General features: G+C 40.0%; 1 protein-coding gene across 1 annotated transcript in view; it reads left to right on the plus strand.

Annotated features, from left to right (window-relative positions):
* The first annotated feature begins 299 nt into the window (after positions 1 to 299).
* Positions 300 to 27,678, plus strand: part of LOC100146132 (uncharacterized) — a 114,742-nt gene continuing 87,363 nt past the window's right edge. The window contains exons 1-6 of the mRNA XM_070234420.1: positions 300 to 304; positions 803 to 895; positions 6,362 to 6,552; positions 17,296 to 17,366; positions 18,537 to 18,590; positions 19,937 to 20,003. Of these exons, the coding sequence (XP_070090521.1) occupies positions 6,529 to 6,552; positions 17,296 to 17,366; positions 18,537 to 18,590; positions 19,937 to 20,003 (216 nt within the window). The 5' untranslated portion in view covers positions 300 to 304; positions 803 to 895; positions 6,362 to 6,528. The remainder of the gene's footprint in view (positions 305 to 802; positions 896 to 6,361; positions 6,553 to 17,295; positions 17,367 to 18,536; positions 18,591 to 19,936; positions 20,004 to 27,678) is intronic.

The raw sequence follows: 27,678 nt of genomic DNA on the forward strand, positions 1-27,678 counted from the left end.
ATAGTTTTTGTTTGTTTCACACCTTCTTGCAATTTTGTTGTATTTCAAGTCCCTGTTTCACTTCTTCAGACATAGTAAGTATACTTTTTCATATTCTGTGTCAGATAATTCTAACATCTGAATTTTTATGGCACTGATTCTGCTTGTTTTGTTGTTGTTCCTACTGAGAGCTACTTGCGTTCCTTGGAAGTTTGTGGAAATTCTTTGAGGTCTGCGCCAAAGTGAATTCCTCTAGAAATAATTTGCATTCACCTCAGTAAGCTACATTGCAGCACTACCAAGGATTCATTTTAAGGATATTCTAGTAAGTCTGCAACAGAATTTTCTCAAGTTTTTTTGGTTCTAGGAGCTCTTTTAGAACAGCACCGTACAATAAACCTTTCTGTGATGATGGAAATATTCTATATCTGTGCTATCCACCATTAGTAAGTAACCATATCTGGCTATTGAGTATTTGAAATGTAACTAGTGTGACTGAGGGACTGAATTTTAAATTTTATTTAATTTTAATACATTTACATTTTAATAGCCACATGTGGTCAGTAGTCACCGTACTGGACAACATAGTTTGAGAGAGTCATCATCCCAGCCCCCTCATTCCCACTATTTCCAGGTTATTTCAGGTTTGTGTAAAGTAGATTGCATTGAGGTCAGCTGGTATGCCCTAGTCTGTTCTTTACTTGCTTTATTTCCTTTTAATTTCATGTGATCTTTTTTTGGTCTCTCCTTTGCTTTCTGCCTCTCTGGTACGTGGAAGAGTTTATTGCCAGGTTCACATGATTGCACAAGTTTTTCCCTACAGAGGAGGATGACATTCGGGCTGCTAAGGCCCTGCTGCTTCTTCAGCACACGTACAAACTGGATCTGAAGGCTCTTTCCAAGGGGGTGCTGGCAGGTAAGCAATATCCATGGGTTCCCTTTGTGAACAGTTGCTTCAAAATTGCCCTTCTTTCCTTCAGAACTTGCTATTTTATCCTGTAGGACTTGAGAAATATAGAAAAAGAAGCTACTTATGCCCTAGTATCATCTTTTCTGGCTGTGAGGTGTTCTGGGAACTCTGAGCTGTAGCTGCCCCTGACGCAGGAAGGGTTAATAATCACTGGAAAAGGCTTGCCAACAAACTGTGACCCAGAGGTGAGAAGAGCAGTCAGCCAATGACGGGTAAGACCTCTGGGGGAGGCAACCTAAGACAGGCGCAGTCGCCTGGGGGCACAGATGGAGACACGATATCGATATCGGGAGCAGGAGGGGCTGTTGCCTAGGAGACCTTGCTTTCTCTGAGATAAAAATATACGAGCACAGCAATAACATGATAATATCAAAACAGAAACCGAGGAAGGGCTCCTTGAGAAATCACTAAGAGTTCTTGGCATTCACTAATTACTTCATCCAGAACACCTGTGTATGTTTAACAGCTGTAAGCTATGTATATATTGAAACGCTGGTTATAGTAAACTCAGAGTGGCCATCAGCCCTCTCCTCCTCTATCCTAATGTGTACATTGGACACTGACACTGAGCCTTCCATGGGGATCTAGGAGATGAAAACCAGGAAGGCTTCATGTTCTAGGAAGCTGAGATCTGATTTTAGGAAAAATAAGAGAAACTGAATGGTTGTGCCTTAGCAACTTTGGTATAATAGGCAGATGACTTTCAGTACCCTGCTTCATCAAACATAGACTTTATTAGTCTCTCATTTTTGTGTTATTTTAGATAAGAACCTGCCCAGATCTCCTGATTCATACTTATTCTCCCCACCCCATGCTACCTTTTTAAACAAATTATATCCCCACTAATAAGCTGGTCCACGGGAGCTCATGTCAGTGTCTTTTGTAGGATTAAACCCCTTACCTTAACCAAACATAGTTCTGAAGATCATTTGACGATTTTCTGAAGCATGTACTTAGAGATAAATGTAAAAAGGAAACAGCTGTATTTGGCTGTTTGGGGGGAGTGGTAATGGAGTGGGATGAATCTCTTTATTGACCCCGGAGATCACATTTTATGTCCTCTCTCAGGACTATCATTGTTCTTATTGCTTTTAGGGACCAAGTATTGTTCTACCCTGAGTGTTAGGGATTGCTTCAGACTGGGTCAGACAGCCTACAACATCAGCGACTTTCACCACTGAATTTTTTGGATGGAACAGGTGCTGAAGTAACTGAATGCAGGGGAGCACAGCACCGTCTCTAAGGTCCAGGTCCTGGATTATCTAGGAATGTTAGCTTCCAGCTTGGGGACCTGTATAGGGCAGTGGACTTTGATGTGGGGTTGGTGAGCCGAGGAGTCGAAAGAAAGATTTCTTAGACTCTCAAGATCTGGCAGTAGTGCTCTTTTATTTAGAGAATAGTATAGAATAGCATGGGGACAGGACCCATGGGCAGTCAGAGCTTCTGCTGCCACCGCTTCTGCTGCCCCCGCTGGCATGGGGACAGGACCCATGGGCAGGCAGAGCTGGTGTGTGGGGACAGGACCCACGGGCAGTCAGAGCTCCTGCTGCTGCCCCGAGTTGAGGGTTAGGGCTAATTTTATAAGGCATGGGTACGTGACTTATTTTTACTGGAAAAAAGAAAAGATAATGTAAAAAGTCATTAAATGATTTCAGTGCAGATGGGGTCTGGTTATTGTGCGGTCATATAACTTTAGATACGAATCTGGCCACATAGATCGGCATGTAGGTGAGGATGCCCTGGGCTTCTCTCCCTGGGGCGGTCCTAATTCATACCATAAAAAAAGTCCACTGGGTCGTATAGTTTGGCATGTAGGCCAGGTCACCTTGGGCTTCTCTAGCTGGGGCAGCCTTAATCCACATCAGACTTCACCCATCAACTGCTTTCTCTTGGTAAGACCTCTTGGGAGCTAGACAGAGCAAGTGATTTGCTCTGTTGGCCTGCCTCTTCACCCCAGTTACCAGCTGACCCCTCCCCTGGCCTTGGGCAGAATATTTCACAGAGTTCTTGTGACTCAGTTGCATTAGTCGGAACAGGCTAGACTATGTATGGTAACAAATTTCCAAATCTTCAAGACATAAAGGGATAAAATTTTAGTTTTCATTCACACAAAGTCCTGTGCAGGTTGGGTGGCTCTCCTCTAAATGTTGATTCAAGGATTTAGATTTCCTTCACTCCAGAATGACTCTACTGTTTTGGAGTTTTTTCATCCTAGATTCATGTTAGAGACCAGGCCTATAAGTGGCATTCATCACTTCTAACCACATTCTCTTTGCCAGAACTATTATGGCCCCAATCTAATTTCAAGGAAGGTTAGGAAATGTAGAGTTTCTCTGTTTCTCAGAAGCTGAAACAGGATTTGTGAACAACTGGTTAGTCTTTGACATAGTAGTAGAAATTCGCTAAAGAGATACTGTAACCAAACCAAAGCGAGTTTACTTGCTGTTGAGTTAAAACTCACACTCTCCACCAGAAGTAGTTGACGCATAACATAAAGTATATTTGCAGCAAATGGGAGACCATGTGGAATCATTTCCAAAGTCATGGCTCTCCCCGAGCACAGGAAAGCAGGGGTTACCTTTGGGACATGGGAATGGAGAGGGAGGAGTGGGAACAGGTGATTCCTATTTTTCTTCATAAGCTTTCAAGAACTATTTGAATTTAAAATACAGGCATGTATAAATTTGATAGAGATAAATTATAGGAGGAAAAAGAAAAAACTCCATTGGGACGTCAAGCTGTCCTCAAGTAACAGGGATCACAACTGAGGTGTTCTCTCTTCTGATAAATCTACTCTGACCTCCTCCTCTTCCCCTCTGCAAGTGTATCTTCCATTTGTTCTATAGTAGCCTGTGATTCTTTCCCCCTTAGAAGTTTATTATGTTTTATTTTACTTGTTCATTTACATTGAAGGGGAGGAAGACAATTCCTTTACACTCTGGGTCCTTCTGGCTGGGCTATGAAGTAAATTGACATGAGACAGAATAACAGGAGAAAATCAAACAAAGCTTTATAACATGTATACATGGGAGAGACCCAGGAAAACTGAGTAACTTGCCAAAATGGTGGAGGATATTGGGGGTAGTGGTTTGGGGCTTCAAGGGGAAGGAAGGCAATTTACATGGAGGTGGAAATGCAAATAGGCCAACTGTAGACAGTGTGACCTGAGAGACGCATTTTACATTACATTACAGTTATCTTATAGTATTAGCTCTTTCCTGAAAGAGGCCCTTCTGTTTTAAATTCTTTTAGGCAATTGGGGGAAGGTCAAAGTTTCTTTCAGAGTCTTTTGTTCTTAAAAATAATCAAGCCAAAGAGACACATTTTGGGGTGGCCAATTCTGATCCCCCACAACAACTATATTGCCTTTATTAAATTGTTTCCCCCAGTAAGCAAAAACTAATTTTTACCATTTTTGCATTTTTCACCTCAGTGTAATGCTAAATACTTAGTTTGCTCTGTATTGAATGAATTGTGATATTGTGATTTATAATAAGAAATATATATTTGGTTTTCATTCCACTTGCTGGCACAGAGCTCCTAAAACCCTTGGAATTTCTTAAGTGATGAGAGCCATGAAGGTGTCTTTGTTATGTTAATGAGGCGACTTTTGGAAAGCTAGGTAACCTGAGGATGAGAGCTGGTTGCCAGGGGAACCAACCATGTGATTAGAGAGCTGAAACTTTCAGTCACAGCCACCTGAACTCCAGGGAAGGGGAGAGAGACTGGAGGTTGAATCCATTGCTAATGGCCAATGATTTAATCATGTGTATGTAATGAAGCCTCCATAAAAACCCAAAAGGATGGGGTTCAGAGAGCTTCTGGATTACTGAACATGTGGAGGGGCTGGGAGAGTGGCAAGCCCAGAGAGCTTGGAATCTCCATACTCCTTCCCACATAGCTTTGCCCTATGCATCTTTTTCATCTGGCTGTTCCTAAATTATATTCTAATAATAAACTGGTATTCTAGTAAGTAAAATGTTTCGCTGAGTTCTCTGAGCCACTCTAGCAAATTAATCACATCCAAATTGGGGGTTGTCAGAACCTCTCATCTATAGCCAGTAGGTCAGACACACCCATTGGTACCTCTGAAGTGGGGGTGGATAGGAGACAGTCTTGTAGGACTGAGCCCTTAACCTGTGGAATCTGATGCTGTCTTCAAGTGGATAATGTCAGAATTGAGTTAAATTATAGGACACCCAGCTGGTGTCAGAGAATTGCTTGCTGGTATTGTAAAACCTACAGATTGGTGGCAGAATCATAATGAATAACTGAAATTATTGGAAGAAGGAAGGATTCACTAAAGAATTAGAGCAATTAATTATGTTTGTTCTCTGTGGCCTAAGGTTAGCCCTAGAACATGAGGAGAATATCGAAACAGTATGTACTTGGGTTCTGTTTGAAGAGAAATTTAACGGATGCCAAAAAGTGGAAGGAGCTCCTTGACAGGTGGTGCATTCCCTTTCTTTCCAGGAAGATGTTGTGGCATAAAGGCAACCAACAAATGGGGGTATTACAGAGCCACCTCATTGTTATTAAAGTCAGCAAATGCTGTACTAGGCAACAAAGTAAAATATTTATGGCTTACTCTCTAAATATGTTATCATCTAATTGGGGGTGGTAGTCATGGATTAGTCATGTAAACAGATAAGTTCAATGGATTGTAGAAAATGACATGATAGAGGTTCAGAGAACTGTGAGAGCTTAGAAGAAGATACTCCAGTGCTGGATTCAGAGTCACTCTGGATGACCAAAGGGCCACTTTTAATTTGACTGTAATGTGTTTTCTTTTGAAAAGGGCAATTACACCATCATGAACACCTATTTTCTATTCATAAGCTTGGGAAGATTTCACACTCTTAGTCTTTGCTGCCCTGACTCAGGGAAATCTTTCTCGTGTTTACATTATTATCAGAGCCTTTTCATTTGTGACTTTGGCTAGCCCGGGAGCATCCTATGTGTGAAATAAGCTTTGTAAGTTCCTTTGAGTGTTTCAGTAAGAGCTTTAGACCAGGAGTTAGACATCTGGGCTCTAGTTCTGGTTTGCCTTTTTCTTTCTATATCATGTTGACCTAAGTTCCTTGATTACTCTAGGTCTTGGTTTTCTTATCTGAGGAATGGAGAACCAAAATGCTGCCTATACTTCTCTCTTGGGTATTGTGGGGATAAAGCTGAGTTATGAATGTGAGGCAGGACCCCTGGCTGCCTGTCTGTGCTAGAGCTCTCTGGAGTGGTGAGTGAGGCAAAGTGGGGTGGGTTTTTTCCATTCTAGTTTTTGTTTCTCTCTCAATTCTAATTCTGGACAATGTTCGAATTCCATACAGTTTTGTCAGAGTAGTTTGAAGAAGGGGAATTGCAGAGCTTCCCTGAGTGACCTCTCTGATTGTTAGCTGTTTGCTTTTCTCTGTTCAGACTCCTCTCATGAACAAGCCTGGCTGAATCTGCCATACTTTGTGAAGTTGTTGGAGGAAGAAAGGACAGGAAAGCCTGGAAGTGGGGCATCAGAGACCAAGCATGAGATATCCAACAATGCCCTCAGGATTCCCTGGACCATCTGCAAAACCAAGAGGTTTTGTTTTATGAGAGCCTCTGCTGTGGAGAGGGTATTAAACTTGTAAGATGGGGAAGGGGGTCGATGGAGTTGAAAGGATTGCTTGGGATCTTTGGGAGACCTTCAGATCACCCGGCAATATGACTGTGTAGGGCTCTGGGCTTTGGAAGGCCAGATTTGGTTGAGAAGGTATTCTAGTCCTCATACCTGTCCCTTGAATGCACCATTGGGTCTTTTTTTAGTGTTACAGTTATATTGAATGTTTATTTTAGATGTTAGGCATTAAGACCGTTTATATATTATTTACTCAACAATCTTTTGTTATATGCCTATAGAAAAAATTAAGCAATTTTTTTCAGTTCTTCACCAAATCTTTATTGTGCTCTACTTTGATTAATTCACAAAGCTTTTTTTTTCTTTGATAGTTTGTTAGTTTACTGCCTTTGGAAAGTTCCTTTTTGCCTGTATTTTGGCATAACTAGCATTAATGTTTTGCATCCACTGTGTTTCTGGCTCAGTAATAGCGAAACGTGCAAAAATGAATAATGTATGACCCTGTCCTGGAAGAGGGTAGTCTATTAAAGGGAAATTAAAAACATAAATAAGTAATTTTACTACAGCAATGGTATATGCAGGATTTGGTGATGACACAGAAGAAGAGGTAAATTAACTTTAGGACAAAGAGGGATGAGCATTCATAAAGAAAGGACTCTTGAACTAGTGTGCCTTGTGGACAATGTACTAAGAGAAGCTTTAGGCTGAGACCACACCATGTGCAAATGTACAGTGAGAAAAATTACGTTGTATTTTGAGAATAACAAGAATTTTTTGTATTAGTGAAGCATAAAATTTGAAAAAAGAAGCTGTGGTGTTCAGGATTTTAATATTATGGAAGGTCTGGTAGATCATAATATAGAACTTGGACTTGACTTTGTTAGGCACTGCTTCTCAAACTTTAACGTGCGTGAGAATCACCCAGGGATGTTGCTAAAATGCAGATTCTGATTTGGCAATATTGGGGTAGAGCCTAAGATTCAGTATTTCCAACAGTTGCCCAGCTGATGCTCTCACTGCTGGTCCATGGGCCATCCTATGAGTTGCAAGGCTTTGGAGAACAGGAACCACTAAAGGGTTCAGTCGAGAGTGAGCTGGTCACCCCTGGATGTTATAGGAAGATGGATAGAAGAGAGGCTGTTTTTTCCAAAGCCCATGTCAGCTAAATTGTCATTGTTGTTCAAGTTCAGTCTAAGAGTGGCCTCCCTCATAGGGCTTGTGGATGTGAGATGGGATGTTCCTGGGAGAGAAGAAGGCATTGAATGGTTTGTGTTGTCATTTATGCCAACCAAGAAAAGGGCTTTTGCTTCCTTTCTGATGGGATAGGGATGTGGGTCTAAGGAGTGAGCCCAGTGCCTGCAGCCAGAGGGGCCTGGGACTTAGGTCAGGGCTTGTTGCTCTCTGCTCCCCAGACACCACAGAAGTGGAAGAGGCTTTTCTGTAGGTACCACCATGGCGACAGGACACCACAGCTGCTCATTGCCCCCTTCAAAGAGGAGGATGAGTGGGACAGCCCACACATCATCAGGTACTACAATGTCATGTCTGACCAGGAAATCAGGAAGATCAAGGAGATTGCAAAACCCAAAATAAGTTTCTCCTGACCACATTTCCCTCTGCCACCTCCTGGGACTTACCTTACTGTCATTATTTAGGGGAAACTTAAGGGACAAGCTGGTAGCAAATTTCTTTTTTCTTTTATTTTTTTAGAACAGTTTTAGGTTTACAATAAAATTGAGAGGAAGGTGCAGTGATTTATGATATGGCCCCTGCCCCCACACATACATAGTTTCCTCCGTTATCAACATCACTCGCCAGAATGGTACGTTTTCACCAAGGATGAACCTATACTGACACATCATAATCACTCAAAGTCCATAGTTTACATTAGGGTTCATTCTTGATGTTGTACATTCTATGGGTTTGGACAAATGTATAGTGACTTATATCCATCATTATAATTTCATACAGAGTATTTTTACTGTCCTAAATATCCTCTGTGCTCTGCCTTTTCATCTGCTCCCACCCTTGGCAAACACTGATCCTTTTATTGTTTTCATAGTTTTGCCTTTTCCAGAATGTCATATAGTTGGAATCATACAGTATGTAGCCTTCCCAGATTGGCTTCTTTCACTTAGTAATATGTATTTAAGATTCCTCCATGTCTTTTCATGGCTTCATAGCCCACTTCTTTTTAGTGCTAAGTTATATTTCATTGTCTGGATGTGCCACAGTTTATCCATTCACCTACTGAAGGACATCTTGGTTGCTTCCAAGTTTTGGTAGTTATGAATAAAGCTGCTATAAACATCTGTGTAAAGGTTTTTGTGTGGATATGAGTTTTCAACTCCTTTAGGTAAATACCAAGAAGTACGATTGCTGGATTGTGTGGTAAGAGTAAGTTTAGTTTTATTAGAAACAGCCAAACTGTCTTCCAAAGTGGCTCTACCATTTTGCATTCCACCAGCAATGAATGAGAGTTCCTCTTGCTCCACATCCTTGTCAGCATTTGGTGTTGTCAGTCTTTTGGATTTTGGCCATTCTAATAGGTATGTAGTAGTATCTCATTGTTTTAATTTGTAATTCCCAGATAACATATGATGTGGAGCATCTTTTTATATGTGTATTTGCCATCTGTGTATCTCTTTGGTGAGGTATCTAAGATCTTTGGCCCATTTTTTAATCAGGTTGTTTGTTTTTTACTGTTGAGTTTTAAAAGTTATTTGTATGTTTTGGATAACAGTCCTTTATCAGATTTGAATTTTGTAAATATTTTCTCCCAGTCTGTGGCTTTTCTTCTCATTCTTGTGGTATTCTTTCTCAGAGCAGAGTTTTTAATGCAGCGTAGCTTATCAGTTATTTCTTTTATGGATATATCTTTGGTGTTCTATCTGAAAAGGCATCACTAGACTCAAAGTCACCAACATTTTCTCCCATTTTATCTTCTGGAAATTTATAGTTTTGTGTTTTACATTTAGGTCTGTGATCCATTTCGAGTAACATTTGGTGAAGGGTGTAAGGTCTGTGTCTAGATTCCTTTTTTTGCATGTGAATGTGCTGTTGTTCCACACTACTTGTTGAAGAGACTCTTGTTGCTCCATTGTATTGCCTTTGCTCCTTTGTCACAGATCAGTTAACTGTATTTATCAGGGTCTATTTCTGGGCTCTATTCTGTTCCATTGATCTATTTGTCTGTTTTTTCACTAATAAACATTGTCTTGATTACTGTACCTTTATAGTAAGTCGTGAAGTCAGTTAGTGTCAGTCCTCTAACTTTGTCCTTTTCCTTCAACATTGTCTTGGCTGTTATGGGTCTTTTGCCTCTCCATGTAAACTTTAGAATCAGTTTGTCAATATGCACAAAATAACTTGCTGGGATTTTTTATTTTAAAGATTTTATTTTTCCTTTTTCTCCCCAAAGCCCCCTGGTACATAGTTGTGTATTTTTAGTTGTGGGTACTTCTAGTTGTGGCATGCAGGACACTGCCTCAGCATGGCTTGATGAGCAGTGCCATGTCCATGCCCAGGATCTGAACCAGCGAAACCCTGGGCCAACGAAGCTGAGCGTGCGAACCCAACCACTCGGCCATGGGGCTGGCCCCCTTGCTGGGATTTGTAGTGGGATTGCATTGAATCTATAGCTCAAGTTGGGAAAAACTGACGGCTTGACAGAATTGAGTCTTCTTATGCATAAACATGGAATATATCTCCATTTATTTAGTTCTACTTTGATATCTTTCATTAGAGTTTTGTTGTTTTCCTCATGTAGCTCCTATATATTTTGTTAGTTTTAGACCTAAGTATTTCAGAAGGTTTTTTTATGATCCAGTCCTCCAAGACCTCTCAGAAGGAATCTGTATCATTATATATTATCTTTTAATTTAGTGTCTCAGAGGAGATTTTTAAAAACCTATTTAAGTTTTGTTTACTCATTGGTAAAGCTTTATTTTAGTTTTTAATTTTAAAGTTTTTATACGGCTTTTTTTTAGTTTATTACATGAATGAGTTATGCAGCAGATTCCAAATGTTTACCTCCTGTTAACTATTCTAACTTGTGACCAAAGACAGAGGAAACTTTTTTTTGCTCTTTCCATGGAAATCCTGTGTCAGCTTCAGAGAGCCCCAAGGATTAAAACTCTTGTCTTCTATTCATCCTTCGCTGGTCTAATCTCTGTTTTTTCTTCTTGCATCTGGAGAAGAATTGTTTCTTCATGTTCTAGATGATTGATGACAGGCTCAATGGAGGCAATTTTTCTTTCTAAACCTGCTTTATTAGGTTCTTTTATCACAGTTACTGGTGATCCTTCAGTAATTAGAAAGGATCTTCTATATTTTTACTCTCCTGCCCCATGTTTTTATGTTTTTGATGTCATAATTTACATCTTTTTATCTTGTGTATCCATTAACAAAGTTTTGTAGTTATACTTAATTTTACTACTTTTGCCTTTTAACCTTCATATTAGATTTATAAGTGATTAACCCACCACCATTACACCATTAGATTATTTGATTTTAACTATATATTTCCCTTTATCAGTGAGATTTATACTTTCATATGTTTTCTTGTTACTAATTGGTGCCCTTTCGTTTCAGCTTAAGAAATTCCTTCTAAGGAATTCTTATAAGGCCACTCTAGTGGTGATGAGCTTCTTGGTTTTTGCTTGTGTGGATAACTCTTTATCTCTCCTTCACTTCTGAAGTAGAGTCTTGCCAGGTAGAATATTCTTAGTTGGTAGCATTTCCTTTAAGCACTTTGAATATATTGTGCCACTCCCTTCTGGCCTGCAAAGTTTCTGCTGAAAGATATGCTGATAGTCTTATGGGTATTCCCTTGTACATAACTAGTTGTTTTTCTTTTACTGCTTTTAAGATTCTTGTCTTTAACTTTTGACAATTTAATTACAATGTGTCTTTATAGGGTTCCTTTGGGTCGTCTTATTTATAACTCTCTGGGTTTCCTGGTTCTGGATACCTGTTTCCCGCCCCAGGCTAGGAAAGTTTTCAGCCATTATGTCTTCAAATAAGTTTTCTGTTCCTTTCTTTCTGTTTCTTCTTCTGGGACCCTTACAATGTGAACATTGGTCCACATGATGTTGTTCCATAGTCCCTTAAGCTACCTCACTCCGTTTCGTTCTGTTTCCTTTTTACTGCTCTCATTGAATGAATTGCATTCCTGTGTCTTTGACTTCACCAGTCCTTTCTTTTGCTTCATCTAGTCTGCTGTTGAAACCCTGCATTGAATTTTCCAGTTCAGTTCTATTCTTCAGCTCTGTGATTTCTGTTTGGTACTTTCTTATGTTTTCTGTCTCTTTGTTGAAATTCTCACTTCGTTCATACTGTGTTCTCCTCACCTCAGTGAGCATCTTTATGACTGTTATTTTAACTCTTTATTAGATAAACCACTTATCTCCACTTCCTTAATGTCTTTTTCTGAGGTTTTATCTTGTGTTTTCATTTGAAACATATTCCTTTGTTTCTACATTTTCCTTGACTCTCTGTGTTGGTTTCTATACATTAGATAAATACACATATCTTCCATTCTTGAAGTAGTGGTCTTGGGTAGGAGATGTACCTTATCATTAAACCCTTCCCTAGCTCTTGAGGTTGTCTCTCAAACCCATGTGATTGTCGAAGCAGCCTTATTTGTTCTTAATGGCTTCCATTAGTTGAGACCTGTTACTGTGTCAATGGAAAGAATCTCATCAGCACCTAGATGAGGCAGGCTGATTGTAAGCTGGACCCTTAGGCAGCAGCTTTTAAAGTATGCATATATACCTCTTTCAGGCAAGAACTGGGAGATGGATGTTTCTGTCTGCTCCATTTGCACTGAGCCCTGGAATGATAGCCAGTTAAGAACTGTTTCTTTGTTTGCTACCATCTGTTCAACTCATGTACACAAGCCCCACTGGCTACCGGAGCCAGGTGTTCAAGGGGCATCCCCTGGGCTGCAGCCACAAAATCTGGGGTACCAGCAGTGTGCACAGTCTCTTTCTGGGAGACACCGGCTGCCTGGAGCTAGGCAGAGGGAAGATACAAAGATAGCGCCCACCAACTTACCTGGTCTCTGAAGAGTATTACCATCAGCCCCCTGATATGTGTTAAGTTAGAAGCCTGCCCGTCAGGTTGCAGCTTCTTTCACTGTACAAGTGGTTTCAGTCTGCTACCTCTGCTGGATCCTGGGGGATTAGCCACAGTGAGTCTGTGCAAGCCATTTAACAACTGTCTCTTAATTCACTGTAGCCATGGATCTCGTGGATGCAAGCCTTGTTGGCTTTTAAAGCTAGATGTTTTTAAAGGGGACCATCTCTCAGGTGAATGTTTTTAAAGTTGGGATTGCTAGTTGTGGGGTCCAAACCCATCACTCCTCAGGGAGAAGCTGGGAGTTGTGACTTGCCTCCCGGTTGTGTGCCACTGTGCCAGGGTCAGGGCATATGGCGAGATTGTGTCTCAGCCTCTTACTGTTTTTGATGTGGGTTTTTTCTCATTTGCCCAATGTGTTGGAATTGCTCACTTTCTGAATTTCTTTCAGAGGGAATTGTTTCATATGTAGCTGTAGATTCAGTGTGTCCTTGGGAGGAAGTGAGTTCAGGAGTCTCCTACAACACCATCTTGAAATGGACAGCCTGTTTTCGTTTTTAATAACAGGCAATTAACTTCGTTAGACACAAACTGCAAGCTCTGTTTTTTGTGCGCTTCAGTTCTTTTGTTCTTGGCTGGGCTGCCTGTAGTCAACCTACATATACATTGTTTAGAGGTCTGCAAGAGATTTGGGTAGAGCTTATGCATAGAATTTGGAGATACCTCTCTCTCTTTCATCTTATCGGGATTTACTCTTTAATTTTTAGCACCTGTGGTTGCTCCAAACCCTGTAATGTGATTCTCAGGTTAGAAAAACTTTGGATTTTCTGTCAGAATTTTAGCTGCCTTGTGCTGTGTCAGCTTTGGTCATCCTGAGGCTAACAGCCACTAAAAAAGTAGGAAACCACCCTGTATCATTCCCTTCTTTCAAGGATAGACTTCCATCCATAATCTGCATGCTTTTGTTTACTCCGTGGTGCCTTCTGGTAATTTTTTTGTGTGTTTTGCCCAGAGTTTATAGTTATTATTTGGGGGAGGGTCAGTCTGATGGGAGTATACTCAGCTATGTTTAAAAATCTTTTATTCTTAATAAAAATAATTTGTATTTATCCATGTAAATAAATACTTTATTCATATGATTGATATATTTGGTCTCAGTTTTGACATATTCATTTAGGTTAATTTACTATATTTATTATTTTATATTTCCTGTTTTACTACAATATATCTTGGAATTGACCATTTTAGGTAAATTCCATTCTTTTATTTATTTTTTAAGGACTCCAGTGATACCTATGTTGCTTGTCTTCGTCGGTCTTTTATATTTATCACTATCTCTGATCCTGTTTACCTTTATCTTCATTTTTGCTTCATTTTATTTATTTTTCTCATTCTGTCTTCTGTATCTCTTGGTATACTTTTGGTCATCTCTCTTTCTTGGGCACCTTCTGATTTAGTCTTTATTTCTGAGATAATTTTATTGTTTTTTCCAATAGCTTTCCTGAATATGATCAGTTTTTGTTTCACATCTTCTCTTACAGTATTTTGTTATAATTTTCCTCTGTTTCTTGGCTGGGGCTGGATTGTTTTGTTGTGTTTTCAACTCCGGAAAAGTTTTGATTTTCATTGTATACTTTTCTATTTATGGTAACTCGTATGGACACTGAGTTCTTTTTTATTTTTATTTCTCATATTTATTTTTGTTGGATTTTCCTGGACCAGTGATCTCATGTTAAATGTTTCCTCTGCTATTCCTACAGTGAAATGCAGTTTCTTTAATTAATGGTACTTTTTTTTTGGTCTGTCTTCTTTGAATTGTTTCTTACTATATAATATTTATATAAATATAATGATATTATATAAATATAGTAATATTTATATAATATCATAATACTTATAATGTTAATTATAAATATTTATAATGTTAATTATAATTATTAATTATAATAATACAATTTTAATAGAGCCCTTACTTTTAGCCAATTCCTTCTTTTCGTCACCACCAAACTTATAAGGGATGTCTCACTCTCCTTCCTTCACTCTGGGAATAGTGCTTTCCCCATATTGCCACCCATGATTCAGTATGCTTTTGAAGCTCCTGTGCTTAAAATGTCCAAAAGCCAGAACTCTGATCCACTAAGTCTCAGATGTTCTCTCAGAATTTCTGCACTCAGAGGAGGGCCTTTTCCCTCTGGAAGCAAGACCTTAGATGACGTTATATGGTGTTTTACCATTAACAGTGTTTCACTACCATTAAGACCACACTGCACTTTTCACCCTTTCTGTAGCCTCAGCCAGAGTCTTTGCTTAGAAATCTCTGAAACCCTCTGTTGACATCTGATGTTTATTTACCCACTTAAAATAAAATAAAAATTTGCAGTTACTCTGTTTCCTAGTTAATATTGTAGACGTGGGTAATGGGTGATTTTGTTTTCTTTCTTTTTTGGTGGTTTCCAGGAAGATATGTGGAGGAAATTGCATTTAGAAGTGTATTTTTATTCTGTGACACCTTGTTACATGTAAAAGAATCAACATTATCAACCTGAACTTTTTTAGCTGTTTGAATTTCCTTCTTTTTAGTGAATGACATTTATTAGGGATGAATGTTAAGAATAGTTAAAAAGAATTGCCTATATTTAAATACGTGAATCCACCGTTTCTCCTGTAAATATTCTCTATCAATACTCATTTTGCCCTCCCTGGATCATCCCTAGAGCAGTGACTTCTTCAAAAATAGTCAAGAGATAAAGGAGGCAAAGTCATGAGACAAAGTATATATCAGTTAACACTGTCCTACTTTACAAATAGTTTTATTCAAAACATCTCAACAAGGACCAAAATGCCCCATTTCTAAGTTCTATACTTTACACTTATCAGAAATGTGTTAGATACAGGAAACCCTACTGTGAGTTAATGGCTGCTTTGGTTAACCTAGAGGAGGCTTCACCAAAACAGTATTTCATGTTGTCCTTTTTTTTGATGCCCTGGAAGTTTTTATACTTGAGGGGAATACACTACAGTAAAATTATAGGTGTATGAAGAGTAGACCTTTCTTTTGAATAGTAGGAGGAAGGACTGTTTGAAAAGAGAAATTGAACAAAGCTAATAAAAAGTATGCATAGAAGTTGAGGATCTGAAAGTTAATTCCTGTGTACTTATTGCTAAAATTGTGCACACCTTAGGGGTACACATACCCTAGTTTGAAGCCCCCTACCCTAGTGAAACACTTGAATATGTGGACAAGGAGATGTAATAGAAGGGTCATTGCAGCCTGTTCTAACAGTAAAAGGTTGCAGAAATCTGAATGTCCATCAAAGGAGAATGGATAAACAATTTGTGGAATTTGCATACAATTCGTTATTCAGCTTTAGTGGAAATGAGTGAACTACAACTACATATTTCTCGTGGATATCTCAAAAAACATAATACTAAATCAAAAAGCAAGTTATAGAACCCAATATTCAATGTGATGTAATTTATATAAGGTTTAAATATATGGAAGACAGTACTGTTCATATTGACTACTTTATACATAAATAGTAAATGTGTAAAAACATGCTCCAGAATAAAGCACTAATTTTAGAGTAGTGATTATTTTGGGGGAGCTGTGGAGGAGAATGGGATTAGGAAGGGCTATATAAAGAGTTTCAATTTTATCTGTATTGTTTTATTTAGTTTTGAAAAAGTTCCATAGTAAATAAATATATCAGTTGAGAATTATATTAGGCTACTTATAATAGAGACCCAGTTACAGTGACTTAAACACATAAAAATTTATTTATTTATTTTTAAAGATTTTATTTTTCCTTTTTCTCCCCAAAGCCCCCAGGAACATAGTTGTGTATTTTTAGTTGTGGGTCCATTCTAGTTGTGGCATGTGGGACACCGCCCCAGCATGGCCCGAAGAGCAGTGCCATGTCCGTGCCCAGGGCCCGAACCGGTGAAACCCTGGGCCGCTGAAGCAGAGCACACAAACTTAACCACTTGGCCATGGGACCGGCCCCCTAAAGTTTTTTTTATATAAACAGACTTAAAGAGAAATATGGTCCAGCACCATTTTAGTGGCTCCACAGTATCATCAGGGACCTGGATCCTTCTTTCTGTTTCAACTTTTATTGTGCATGGCTTTCTTCCTAATGTCACAAGATGGCTGATAGAGCCATACCTGGGTTTGAGACCAGAAGCAGGTGGAGGGAAGGAAGGGCCAAAAAAGAGTCTGCTCCAACTAGCTGTCCCCCTTTAATGAGCTTTCCTGGAAATCCCTTATCCCAACAAAAACTTTTGCTTACAAATAATTTTCCATAAGATAATCAGAGTCACATCAAGGTATAAGGGAGTTGAGAAGGTATAGTCTTTTCTGGGCACATTGGTACCTTTAATAAAATCAGAACTGTCTTATTAGTGCAAAAAGAGAGAAAGAATATCATATGGGTAGCTAGTCTCTGCCTCATCTGGGCAATGCTAAAAGTTCGCAGGCCTGAGTTAGGAGTACCTGTGAATTTGTTGTATTATTCTCCAAAGTTCTCTGTACACTTGAAATAGTTCAGATTAGGTTCTTAAAAGAATGAACGAATGAGTCAGTTAATGATAGTTCTGTGTTTGGGGTCTGCAGGTAGTTAGGGGTAAAGTGAGACTGTATTCATTCTCAGGTTCTATTTCCTAGATGAAGCGATCCAGAGTCTTTAATATCACCTCAGCTTCTGCCCACCCATCCAAAGTCAGGGTCAGCCAAAGGTAATCTGGGGTGGGGTGGTTTGGCATCTCTCCCTATGACCTTACTCATATATGTGAGATTTCTCTGCTCTGGACGTTCATTTGGTGTCTCTCCATTTGTTTACTGTTTGTCTCTCACACTGTCCCTAGGTGTAACTCTTTGTGCCTACCTACATGTGGGCCTATGTGTAATTGTGTGCAATTTGTATTTGTTTATGGGCCCCAGGAGTGATTTTGTCCTAGCTTGAAGACACTCCTTTTTATTATGGTTTAACTAGTTTTGAGTTTTACTTAAAAATTTGGGAGGGGCTTGTTATATCACAAAAAAAGACACAGGACTAAAATCTTGAAGACTTCAGTTATATTCTCAGCTCTGCCACTTACTGACTTTATAAACTTGGGCAATTTGCTTCCTCAGTATTGTCTCAGTATTGTCATTATCAGATGAGAAAATTAGAATGGAAGAGTTACAAGGACCCTGTGAATGCTGACATTGTGAGGATTCTGAATGTCCTCATATGGCATTGCTAAGCCAGAAATGACAGTTGCGGCACAGTGTCCAGAGGAGAGAGGAATGATCTCTGAACCACTTCAAATCCTCCTCTTATTTCTGCCCTATCTGTTTCTTCTGACTCACATTGGTCCCCTTTTCTCTACTCCCCATGCTTTCTTCTTGTACCTCGTTTTCTCCATCCAGTGTATTTCTGATGGAAGAGGTATGAGGTATCTGAGTCAACCTGAGTGGGGCATCTTTGTCTTTCCCCTTTTCTTGCCCTTTTCCATCTGGCAGTTGAGCCATTGTTACCTCCACCCTGAAGCTTTCCATTCTCTATCTTGGGGACACTGACCTTGAAATGTCAGGAGCTCCACTTCTATGCCCCTTCCCACAGAAACCTACCCAGTCTGTTGTTTGCCACTTCTTTCTGTGGGTCCACAAATGGCTGGTGGTTTAAGAGCATGAGCCCAGGAATGAGAAAGCCTGGTTGTAAATCCGACCTTTGCCACTTTCTAGCTGTGTGACCTTGGATAAGTTCTATGTACTGTCTTATCCTTAGTTTCCTCATCCAGATGCAGGTGCTAGATAAGCTGCTTATTTTGTCTTCATTTAGGAGCAGGCCTGTGAAGGAAGAGTTCCTGGGCTGGTTTGAAGGCTGCCCACCTAACTAACCATGTCTGTTTTTTCACTGCCAGGTTGCTGATTGTGGTATTGGAGAATTCTTTGAACCTCATTTGGATTATTTTTTGGTAAGGGCAAAATGTTCTTTCTTTGGACTGTGTTTCAAGTGGCAGGAGAAGGTCAGAGTTCATATGGGAGGTTTGGTTTCTAGCTCAGAGGCCTCTAAATTCTCAAGGATAAATCTCTGAGGACTGTTTTAAAATCAGACCCAGAAGAGAAAACAGTTTTTACCTCCATCTAATGTGATACTTTCTTCACTAGGCACCTGGAATTGAGATGAATTCTTGGGATGGAAAGTGATGGAGAGAGAACTACGCAGAATCCTTTGCTCCCACTTGTGGCCCTACTTGTGCTAGGTTCCCCTGCCTCTCTCTTCAGGCAGACCTCACTTTTCTGTGAACAGGAGGAGCACTTGAGTCTATTGCTCTGAGCTCCAGTACTTTAGCCCAGCACAAGCCCTAGTGTGGCTGAGCCAAACACAGGGAGAAGATAGATGTTTTGTGCTTTGGGAGAGACAAGCTGAATTAGCAAACTGAAAAATGTATGTTCCTTTAGCACCTTTGATGTGCTGGTTACTCTCCTGGGAACTAGGGATAGGAAGGCAAAGAAGACAGTGTCAGTTCCCATACAGAGACCACAGTTTTTTGGGAGACATACATATGAACAGCTACTTTCAAAATAATTGAGTAAGTGCTATAAAGGAGGTATGTACATCGTGGTCCTGGGACCCAGTGAACAGGCATGTGGCCTGAAATTCAGAGGCTCCCTGGAAGAGCTAGGTCTGAGCTAAGATTTTTCCTTTAAACCTATCCCCTCATAAGAAGATGCTCCAGGAATCAAAGCCCTCTCACTGCTGCCAGAATATAGGCTGAAAGCAGCCATCTCTACAGTCAAAATCTATCCACTGGTTATAGGATTCTGGGAAACCACATTCTTGGTGCTGCAGGAACACCCTTCACTGAGGAAACCACATAAACCTTGAAAGCAAAAGCCAGACTCTCCCTATGGATAAGCCCCCTTTGTGATTCCACTCTGAATTGTTCCTGACCTGGCCAGCCCTAAGATCAAACGTTTTGCAGGAGTGGCATGCATTCCTTTTTAGCCATGCTTTCTGACCCACTTCCTCTGTTGAGTTTTCTGTCTCCATCATGGACAAATAGATGGATTGGCAGTTTGTTCTGTGAATGCATCACTTAGTTCCTGTATCTTCTCTTCCTGCCTGGGTTCCAGTCTCACCTGCTTGTCTGCTCATGTCCATACTGAAGGGGTGGGGTGACCTCCATTTGGTTGTGATAGGTTTCTCATTCTCATATTACATCCTTAATTATAATGGATGGGAAAGCAGCTGTTTCTCATGCTTCTTAACTAGTTTAAGCCTAAAACCTGGATATTCACTCTTACTTAAATTTCACAGGGATTTGAGGACAAGCCTTTTGGAGCCTGATGAGACAGGGAATCGTGTGGCCACATTCATGAGCTATGTAAGTATGGGTGATACTGGATTGCTCCATAGGCACACCAAGCATGGGCTGGAAGGGCCCCCACTGAATCAAAATATTGAGGGTTGGGATCCAGGAATTTCTATATTTAAAAACACCCCAGGAGATTCTAATGATCAAACTCATATAAGAACTGCTATCACTTATTGATTAGAAGTAGAGGGAGGGGCCTGGCCTCGTGGCCAAGTGGTTAAGTTCGTGCACTCTGCCTCAGTGGCCCAGGGTCTCGCCAGTTCGGATCCTGGGCACGGACATGGCACCGCTCATCAGGCCATGTTGAGGCAGCACCCCACATGCCACAACCGGAAAGACCCACAACCAAAAAAATACACAACTATGTACTGGAGAGATTCGCGGAGAAAAAGCAAAAAACAAAAAAAAAGAAGCAGAGGGAGAAAGAGGGGAAGGGAAGAGTCTCAGAATTACCTGAGGGACTTTTTCATATCACACAGCGCCTCTTCATTCTATTACTCCTTATGTTGCCAGTCTCTCCACTGAGGGGTAAAGATCTAGAACCATTGGTTTTGCCAACCAGGTATGATTTCTTCCTCTGGCCTAGGACTAATTTTTTAATTCTTAAAATAGTTATTGAATTTTTAAGCTAATTTTAAAAATAAACAATGAGGGGGAGGGGTCAGCCCCACAGCCGAGTGGTTGAGTTTGCCCACTCGGCTTAGGCAGCCCTGGGTTTCATTGGTGTGGATCCTTGGGGTGGACATGGCACCACTCATCAAACCATGCTGAGGCAGCGTCCCACATAGCACAACTAGAAGAACCCACAACTAGAATATACAACTATGTCTTGGGGCGCTTTGGGGAGAAGAAGAAGAAAAGAAAGTAGATTGGCAACAGATGTTAGCTCAGGTGCCAATCTTTAAAAAAACAAATAAAATCAATGAGGGGAAAAAACCTCAGGATTCCTAGATATATATACCAGGTATTTTTCTACTGTCTTTCTTTCTCCACCCCAAATTGTATTGTTACACTACTTTTAAGATTTCTTAATTCCAAAGTTATAGCAGATATAGACCTCCACTTTTATGGGAGACAGTCCCAGTGAATTTCACTCGTAAATAGTGACGGCTTTAAAGGGGGAAGATTTCTGACTCATTCTAATTCATTCTTTTTGAAAAGAAATAATTGGAAATATTGAAATTCTGTCATACTGCTTTACCCAAATTGAGGTTGGTACAAAATGAAGATCCTTCTATGTTCTCTTAATCATAGCATCATTGATGAGCAGAAAAAGAAACTTGATTTTGACAGAGGTTTTTTTCAGGATTTTTTTTTTTTTTTGGTGAGAAAGATTGTCCCTGAGCTAACGTCTGTTGCCAATCTTCCTCTTTTTGCTTGAGGAAGATTGTCCCTGAGCTAACATCTGTTCCAGTCTTCCTCCATTTTGTATGTGGGATGCTGCTACAGCGTGGCTTTATGAGCGGTGTGTAGGTCCATGCCCGAGATCCAAACCTGTGAACTCCAGGTCGCCAAAGCGGAGCACGGAAACTTAACCACTACGCCACTGAGCCAGCCCCTCAGGAATTTTCTGAGCATGACTTGTTCTGTTTGTTGCAATGCATGACTATAATTTGGAAAATGGACATGGGTGGTCTGCTTTAGTACAATGGACAATAGTCATAATGTGTAAATTTCCTGTTTTCTCCAAGATAAAGTAGGAAAAAAATCATTAATTACAAAATGAATGTAGGGCATTTTCGGCTATATTTCGGCTAGAACTATTGTTCTAGGTACATATTATCCACAGCAAAACCCCACATCTTTTCTCCAGCATGAATAGTGGAACAGTGTCTTTACGGTCCCTCAAGAAGCGTCAGTAAAGAATTTAGAAGAGAGGATGGTACGGAAATGTAATTTGGGTGCTGTTGTGAATTGAGTATGTTCCCGTCTCTCCCAGTCTTTGCTGCTGCCTTGAATATTTGAGAGTTGTTCTGTTTGCTTCTCTAAGAATTACACAGACAAGAGGTGGTAGATATAATAATTAAAGCTGATGCTAATTATAGTTCACTTTCTTTGCCGTCAGCTGTGGCTTCGGTGTTGCTTGCCACATTCTTAGAACAGTTGTGATATTTGTCATTTACTTTTGTGTCAGTGATACAATGGAAAGAGCAAGGCATTTAGTAGCCAGAAACCATGATTCTGATGCTGAATCTGCTGGAAATTTGCTGCGTTCGTTTGGCAAGTTATTTCCTTTAGGTTTTTTTTGTCCCCATTAGCTTATTGGTCAACTGAAGGTGTTGAAATAACCTGTTCTTAACTTCAGTCTAGTTTTGTTAGTCTCTGTAACACAGTCATTTAGCAAATATTTACTTGACACATACAATGTGCCAGACATTGTTTCATGTGCTGAAGATAGTACAACGAAAAGAACCACCAGTTTCCACCCTTGTGAAGATTTAAATTCCAGGGTGGAATTGAACAATAAATAAGAAAATTAAAAATCAATAAATAAATTGAATACATATTTTAGAGTCTTATTAAGTAATTAATTAGAGTGATGTAAGGCAAAATAACTGTTATGGAAGAGTTTGTTGATCAGGGAAGGCCTCTTTTAAGGAGGTGACATTGGAATGATAATGAGCCAGCTGTGTGAAAGATCTGGAAGATGCATATTCAGAGGCAAAAAGAATAGCAAGCGCAAAGTCAGGGGAAAACTTGGCGAAAAATATTTTGCAGGTAGCCCTTTCTGTTTTAGCCACCATTTTTCTAGAGTTGTAAGAATCCAATCTCAGACAATCCTGGTCTCCCAACCCTTAGTTATGGCAGTTGTTTCACTGTTTCAAAGAGACTTGCATGGTAACAAAGCATTGGAACATGCTCATTTGGACCTTGAGTCATTATCATGTCACTACACAGGAAATTGCTAAAATGTCCTTCATTCTTGTGTCAGGCTTGCCCCTCTGCTGGAGTGGGTAGCATACCTATTAGGCTGACCCAAACTCTCATCCTTGAGGAGTCTGAGCCCCTATTGACCATTAACTTTTGAGACCATTGATGACAAACTTGTCCATTTACCATTAAAATTTAATAGGAGGGTTCTAAGAAACCCTCCAATAAATCACCTGAGTGCCATATTCTTTCCTGTCTCCATTATGTAACATCAACACTCTCTCCTCTTGATGATCAGAATCAATGACCCCTGCCAGTAAATTGACTCCTTTCATTGCTTGCTGATCTCTTGGCATGAAGTGCTCAAAGTGACAGTGCATTAGCTATAGCTTAAATTTCAGTGGGACTCTCTGTATCCCATAGTAGAAGCATTCCTTTCTGGAAACCAGGTCCTGTAGAGCATTGCTGTCAAATAGAACATTCTGCAATAGTGGAAATGGTCCGTATTTGTCCTGTTTAATATGGCAACCACTTTCTTAGGTGGCTGTTGTTGAGCACTTGAAATATGACTAGTAGGACTGAGGAACTGAATTTTTTTTTTTAAGATTGACACCTGAGCTAACAACTGTTGCCAATCTTCCTCTTTTTTTCCTGCTTTTTCTCCCCAAATCCCCCCAGTAATAGTTGTATATTTTTTTTTAGTCATGGGTGCTTCTAGGTGTGGCATGTGACATGCTGCCTCAGCGTGGCCGGACGAGTGGTGCCATATCCACGCCCAGGATTCGAACTGGTGAAACCGTGGGCCGCCGAAGTGGAGTGCGCAAACTTAACCACTTGGCCATGGGGCCGGCCCCCTGAATTTTTAATTTAACTTAATTACATTTAAATTTAAACAGCTACACATGACTAGTGGCTACCTTATTGGACAGTGTATCTCTAGACCCACAGAGCCTAAAATGTAGAGATAGGAAACAGAGATTGTCCAAGTAGGCAACTCTGAATGGCAGTAAGTGTAGCCATTCCTATTTCCATCCCTAGGTTCCCAGATCCATGTGTTCTACATATTATGGTTTTCAATTTGGGGTGTATAATGCATCCTGGAAGATGGCCCTCTCTTTGCAGGGTATAATATTCAAGCTAACACCTTACCTGAATCTTCAAGAGACCGTTCCTCTACTAAATCAGGCTACCAGTTTCTGGGTGGTAGACTGTGTGATAGGACCAGTGGACCCTTTGAGCATAGCTAGATTCGTTTTGGTAAGTCATAAGATACAAAGGATGAGAACTAAACCCTGCAAAAATTCAGGGTTTTTCCATATTAGTGAAGTCTTTAGGAATCCAGTAGTTGGTCCAAAGCAGCGTATTCCATAATTCAGAAAACTGCTCCTACCCATTTACCAGCAAAAAGAGAAGTTGGCCAGCTTTAGATGTGTCCCATAGCAGGAAAGGGCCTCACAGTAGGTTGAGGCTGTGATACAAGTAGCTCTGCCATACAGCCAGGAATACCCGAAACCACTAGAGGTATGTGTGGTGGCAAATGAAGCCATGTGGGGTATCTGGCAAACCAAAATAGAAGGATCACCCTTTGGGCTCTGGACTGAGGCTGCGTCCTCAGCAGGAACCTCATTCAAAAACTATACACCATTCAGTGGGGTCGGCCCTGTGGCCGAGTGGTTAAGTTTGCACGCTCCGCTGCGGTGGCCCATGGTTTTGTTGGTTCGGATCCTGGGTGCAGACATGGCGCCTTTCATTGAGCCACCCTGGGGCGGCATCCCACATGCCACAACTAGAAGGACCCACAACTAAAAATATACCAGTATGTACCGGGGGGCTTTGGGGAGAAAAAGGAAAAATAAAATCTTTAAAAAGAAAACAGCCACAACTAGAAGGACCCACAACTAAAATATATACGACTATGTACTGGGGGGATTTGGGGAGAAAAAGCAGAAAGGAAAAAAAAAGAAAAAGAAAAAAACAAAACAAAACTATACACCATTCAAAATCAGCCCTTGCCATACTCCTGGCCCTGTTAGACATGAAGAATTTAACCGTGGAACATCGAATGATTGTGCAACAGAGCTGCCCATCATGAGTTCGAGTCTGTCAGATCTACCAAGTCGTAAGATAGGGCCGGACCAGCAGCAGTCCTCCTAAGATGGAAGTAGGAAATGGCTGAGATGGATTCATGGATGAGTTAGTTCCAATATGGGTGCAAGCTGAAAATGCACTCCTACTAGTAATGGTCGTGAAAAGCAGTGTTTTTGGAAATCTTTCTAGTGGTCAGAGCTCTGAGTTTTTCACATTGTGTAAAAAAGGTTTGGGCCAAGGTAAGAATAAACACAGACTCACTCCAGTTTTACATGTCACGAGGCAGGTCCCCCCCCCACCCAACACACACACCCCTTGCCTTGAACCAGCACATCCTTAGGATCCAGACCCAATAATGAGATCCTGATGGAACATGTTAACTAGGTCCTATAGCTTCTTCAGTATATAGTCTCTGTTTTCCCTTCTCAGGCCTACCAGTTCTTCAGTCAGGTTATATTGTTACTTACCATAGTTATTGGTATAGTGACCAGAAGGGGAGATGGAAATAGAGTCTAACGGGTCTGCACGTGGTTTGGCAAGGCTGAGACCTCTCCATCATCTTCAAAGATGGAGTAGGTCTAACCTTTTAAAATTTTTATTTTTTTAAATTGAGATGTAATTCACATACCATAAAATTTACTCTTTAAAAGTGTACAATTCAGTGGTTTTTAGTATATTGCACAGCAAGGGTATGCAACCATCACTACTGTCTAATTCCAGAAACCAGAATTCCACTATCTAATTCTGGTTTCCATCATGCCAAAAATAAGCTCTGTGTCCATTAGCAGTCATTCCCCATTCTCCTCTCCCAGATCCTGTCTCAGTACCTAGCAAACACTAATCTGTTTTCTGCCTGTGTGGATTTGTTTATCATAGATGTTTTATACAAATAGAAACATAAAACGTGATCTTTTGTGTCTGGCTTCTTTCACCTAACATAGTGTTTTCAAGCTTCATCCATTTTGTAGCATGTATCAGTATTTCATTACTTTTTATAGCTGAATAATATGCCATTGTGTGGATATGCCACATTTTTTAAATCCATTCATCAGCTGATGGACATTTCGGTTGTTTCCACTTGTGTGTGTGTGTGTGTGTGAGGAAGATTGTCGCTGAGCTAACATCTGTGCCAGTCTTCTTCTATTTAATGTGAGATGCCCACACAGTGTGGCCCGACAAGCAGTGTTCTGTCTGTGCTCAGGATCTGAACCCGTGAACCCTGGGCCACCAAAGTAGAACACACAAGCCCAACCACTACACCACCAGGCCAGCCCCACCCACTTTTTGACTGTTGTGAATAATGCTGCTATGAACATTTGTGTACAGATTTTTGTGTGAACATATATTTTCAATTCTCTTGTGTATCCTACGAGTAGAATTACTGAGTCATATGGTAACTCTATGTTTAACTTTTTTAGAAACGGTTACACTGTTTTCTACAGCAATTGCACCATTTTACATTCCCACTATCAATCTGTGAGGGTTCTCATTTCTTCACACCTTGCCAAAACTTACTATTTTTTGCTTTTTATTATTATCGTCATCCTATGGTGTGTGATGTGTTACCTTATTGTGGTTTATATTTACATTTCCCTGATGACTAATGATGTTGAGCATCTTTTCATGTTTTTCTTGGCCATTTGTTTATCTTCTTTGGAGAAAGGTCTATTCAAATGTTTTGTCCACTTTTAAATTAGATTGTCTTTTTATTGAGTTATAAGATATATATATATTGAGTTATAAAATATGTTCTTTTTATACTCTGGATACTAGATCCTTATCAGATATATAATTTGAAAATATTTCTTCCATTCTGTGAAGTGTCATCTGCAAATATGGATAGTTTTACTTGTTCCTTCCCAGTGTGAATGCCTTTATTTCTTTTTCTTGCCTAATTGCCCTGGCTAGAACCTCCATTCCAATGTTGTGTAGAATGGGTGTTGACAACAAACGTGTTGCCTAGCCTGGGTTGTCTTCACTTTTTTAGTGGTGTCCTTTGACACACAAATGTTTTTAATTTTGATGAAGTCCACTTTATCTATTTTTTTCTTTGATTGCTTGTACTTTATGTGTCACATCTAAGAAACCTAATCCAAGGTTACAAAAATTACACCTGTATTTTCTCCTAAGAGTGTTATAATTTTAGCTCTTACATTTAAGTCTATGATACATTTAGAGTCAATTTTTGTATATGGTGTGAGGTAGGGGTCCGACTTTATTCTTTTACACTTGGATATCCACTTGTCCCAGCACCATTTGTTGAAAAGACTATTCTTTTCCTATTGAATTGTCTTGGTATCTTTGTCAGAAATCAGTTGACCAGAGATATCTGGGTTTATTTCTGGACTCAAAATTATGTACCATTGACCTATATGTCTATCCTTATGCCAGTATCACGCTGTTTTGATTAGTGTAGCTTTATAGTAGGTTTTGAAATCAATAAGTGTGAGTCCTTCAACCTTATTCTTCTTTTCCAAGATTTTTGGCTATTCTGGGTCCCTTGCATTTCCATGGGAATTTTAGAATAGGCTTTTCCATTTCTAGAAACAAGGGAGTTATAATTTTGATAAGGATTACATTGAATCTGTAGATCACTTTGGAGAGTATTGCTGTACTCCAATCCATGAATATGGGATGTCTTTCCATTTACTGTAATAGGTCTTCTTTGCTTTCTTTCAGCAATGCTTTATAGATTTCAGTATACAAGTCTTGCACTTCTTTTGTT

Source organism: Equus caballus, chromosome 14, assembly GCF_041296265.1.
Source record: "Equus caballus isolate H_3958 breed thoroughbred chromosome 14, TB-T2T, whole genome shotgun sequence".
In the NCBI taxonomy this organism is placed as follows: Eukaryota; Metazoa; Chordata; class Mammalia; order Perissodactyla; family Equidae; genus Equus; species Equus caballus.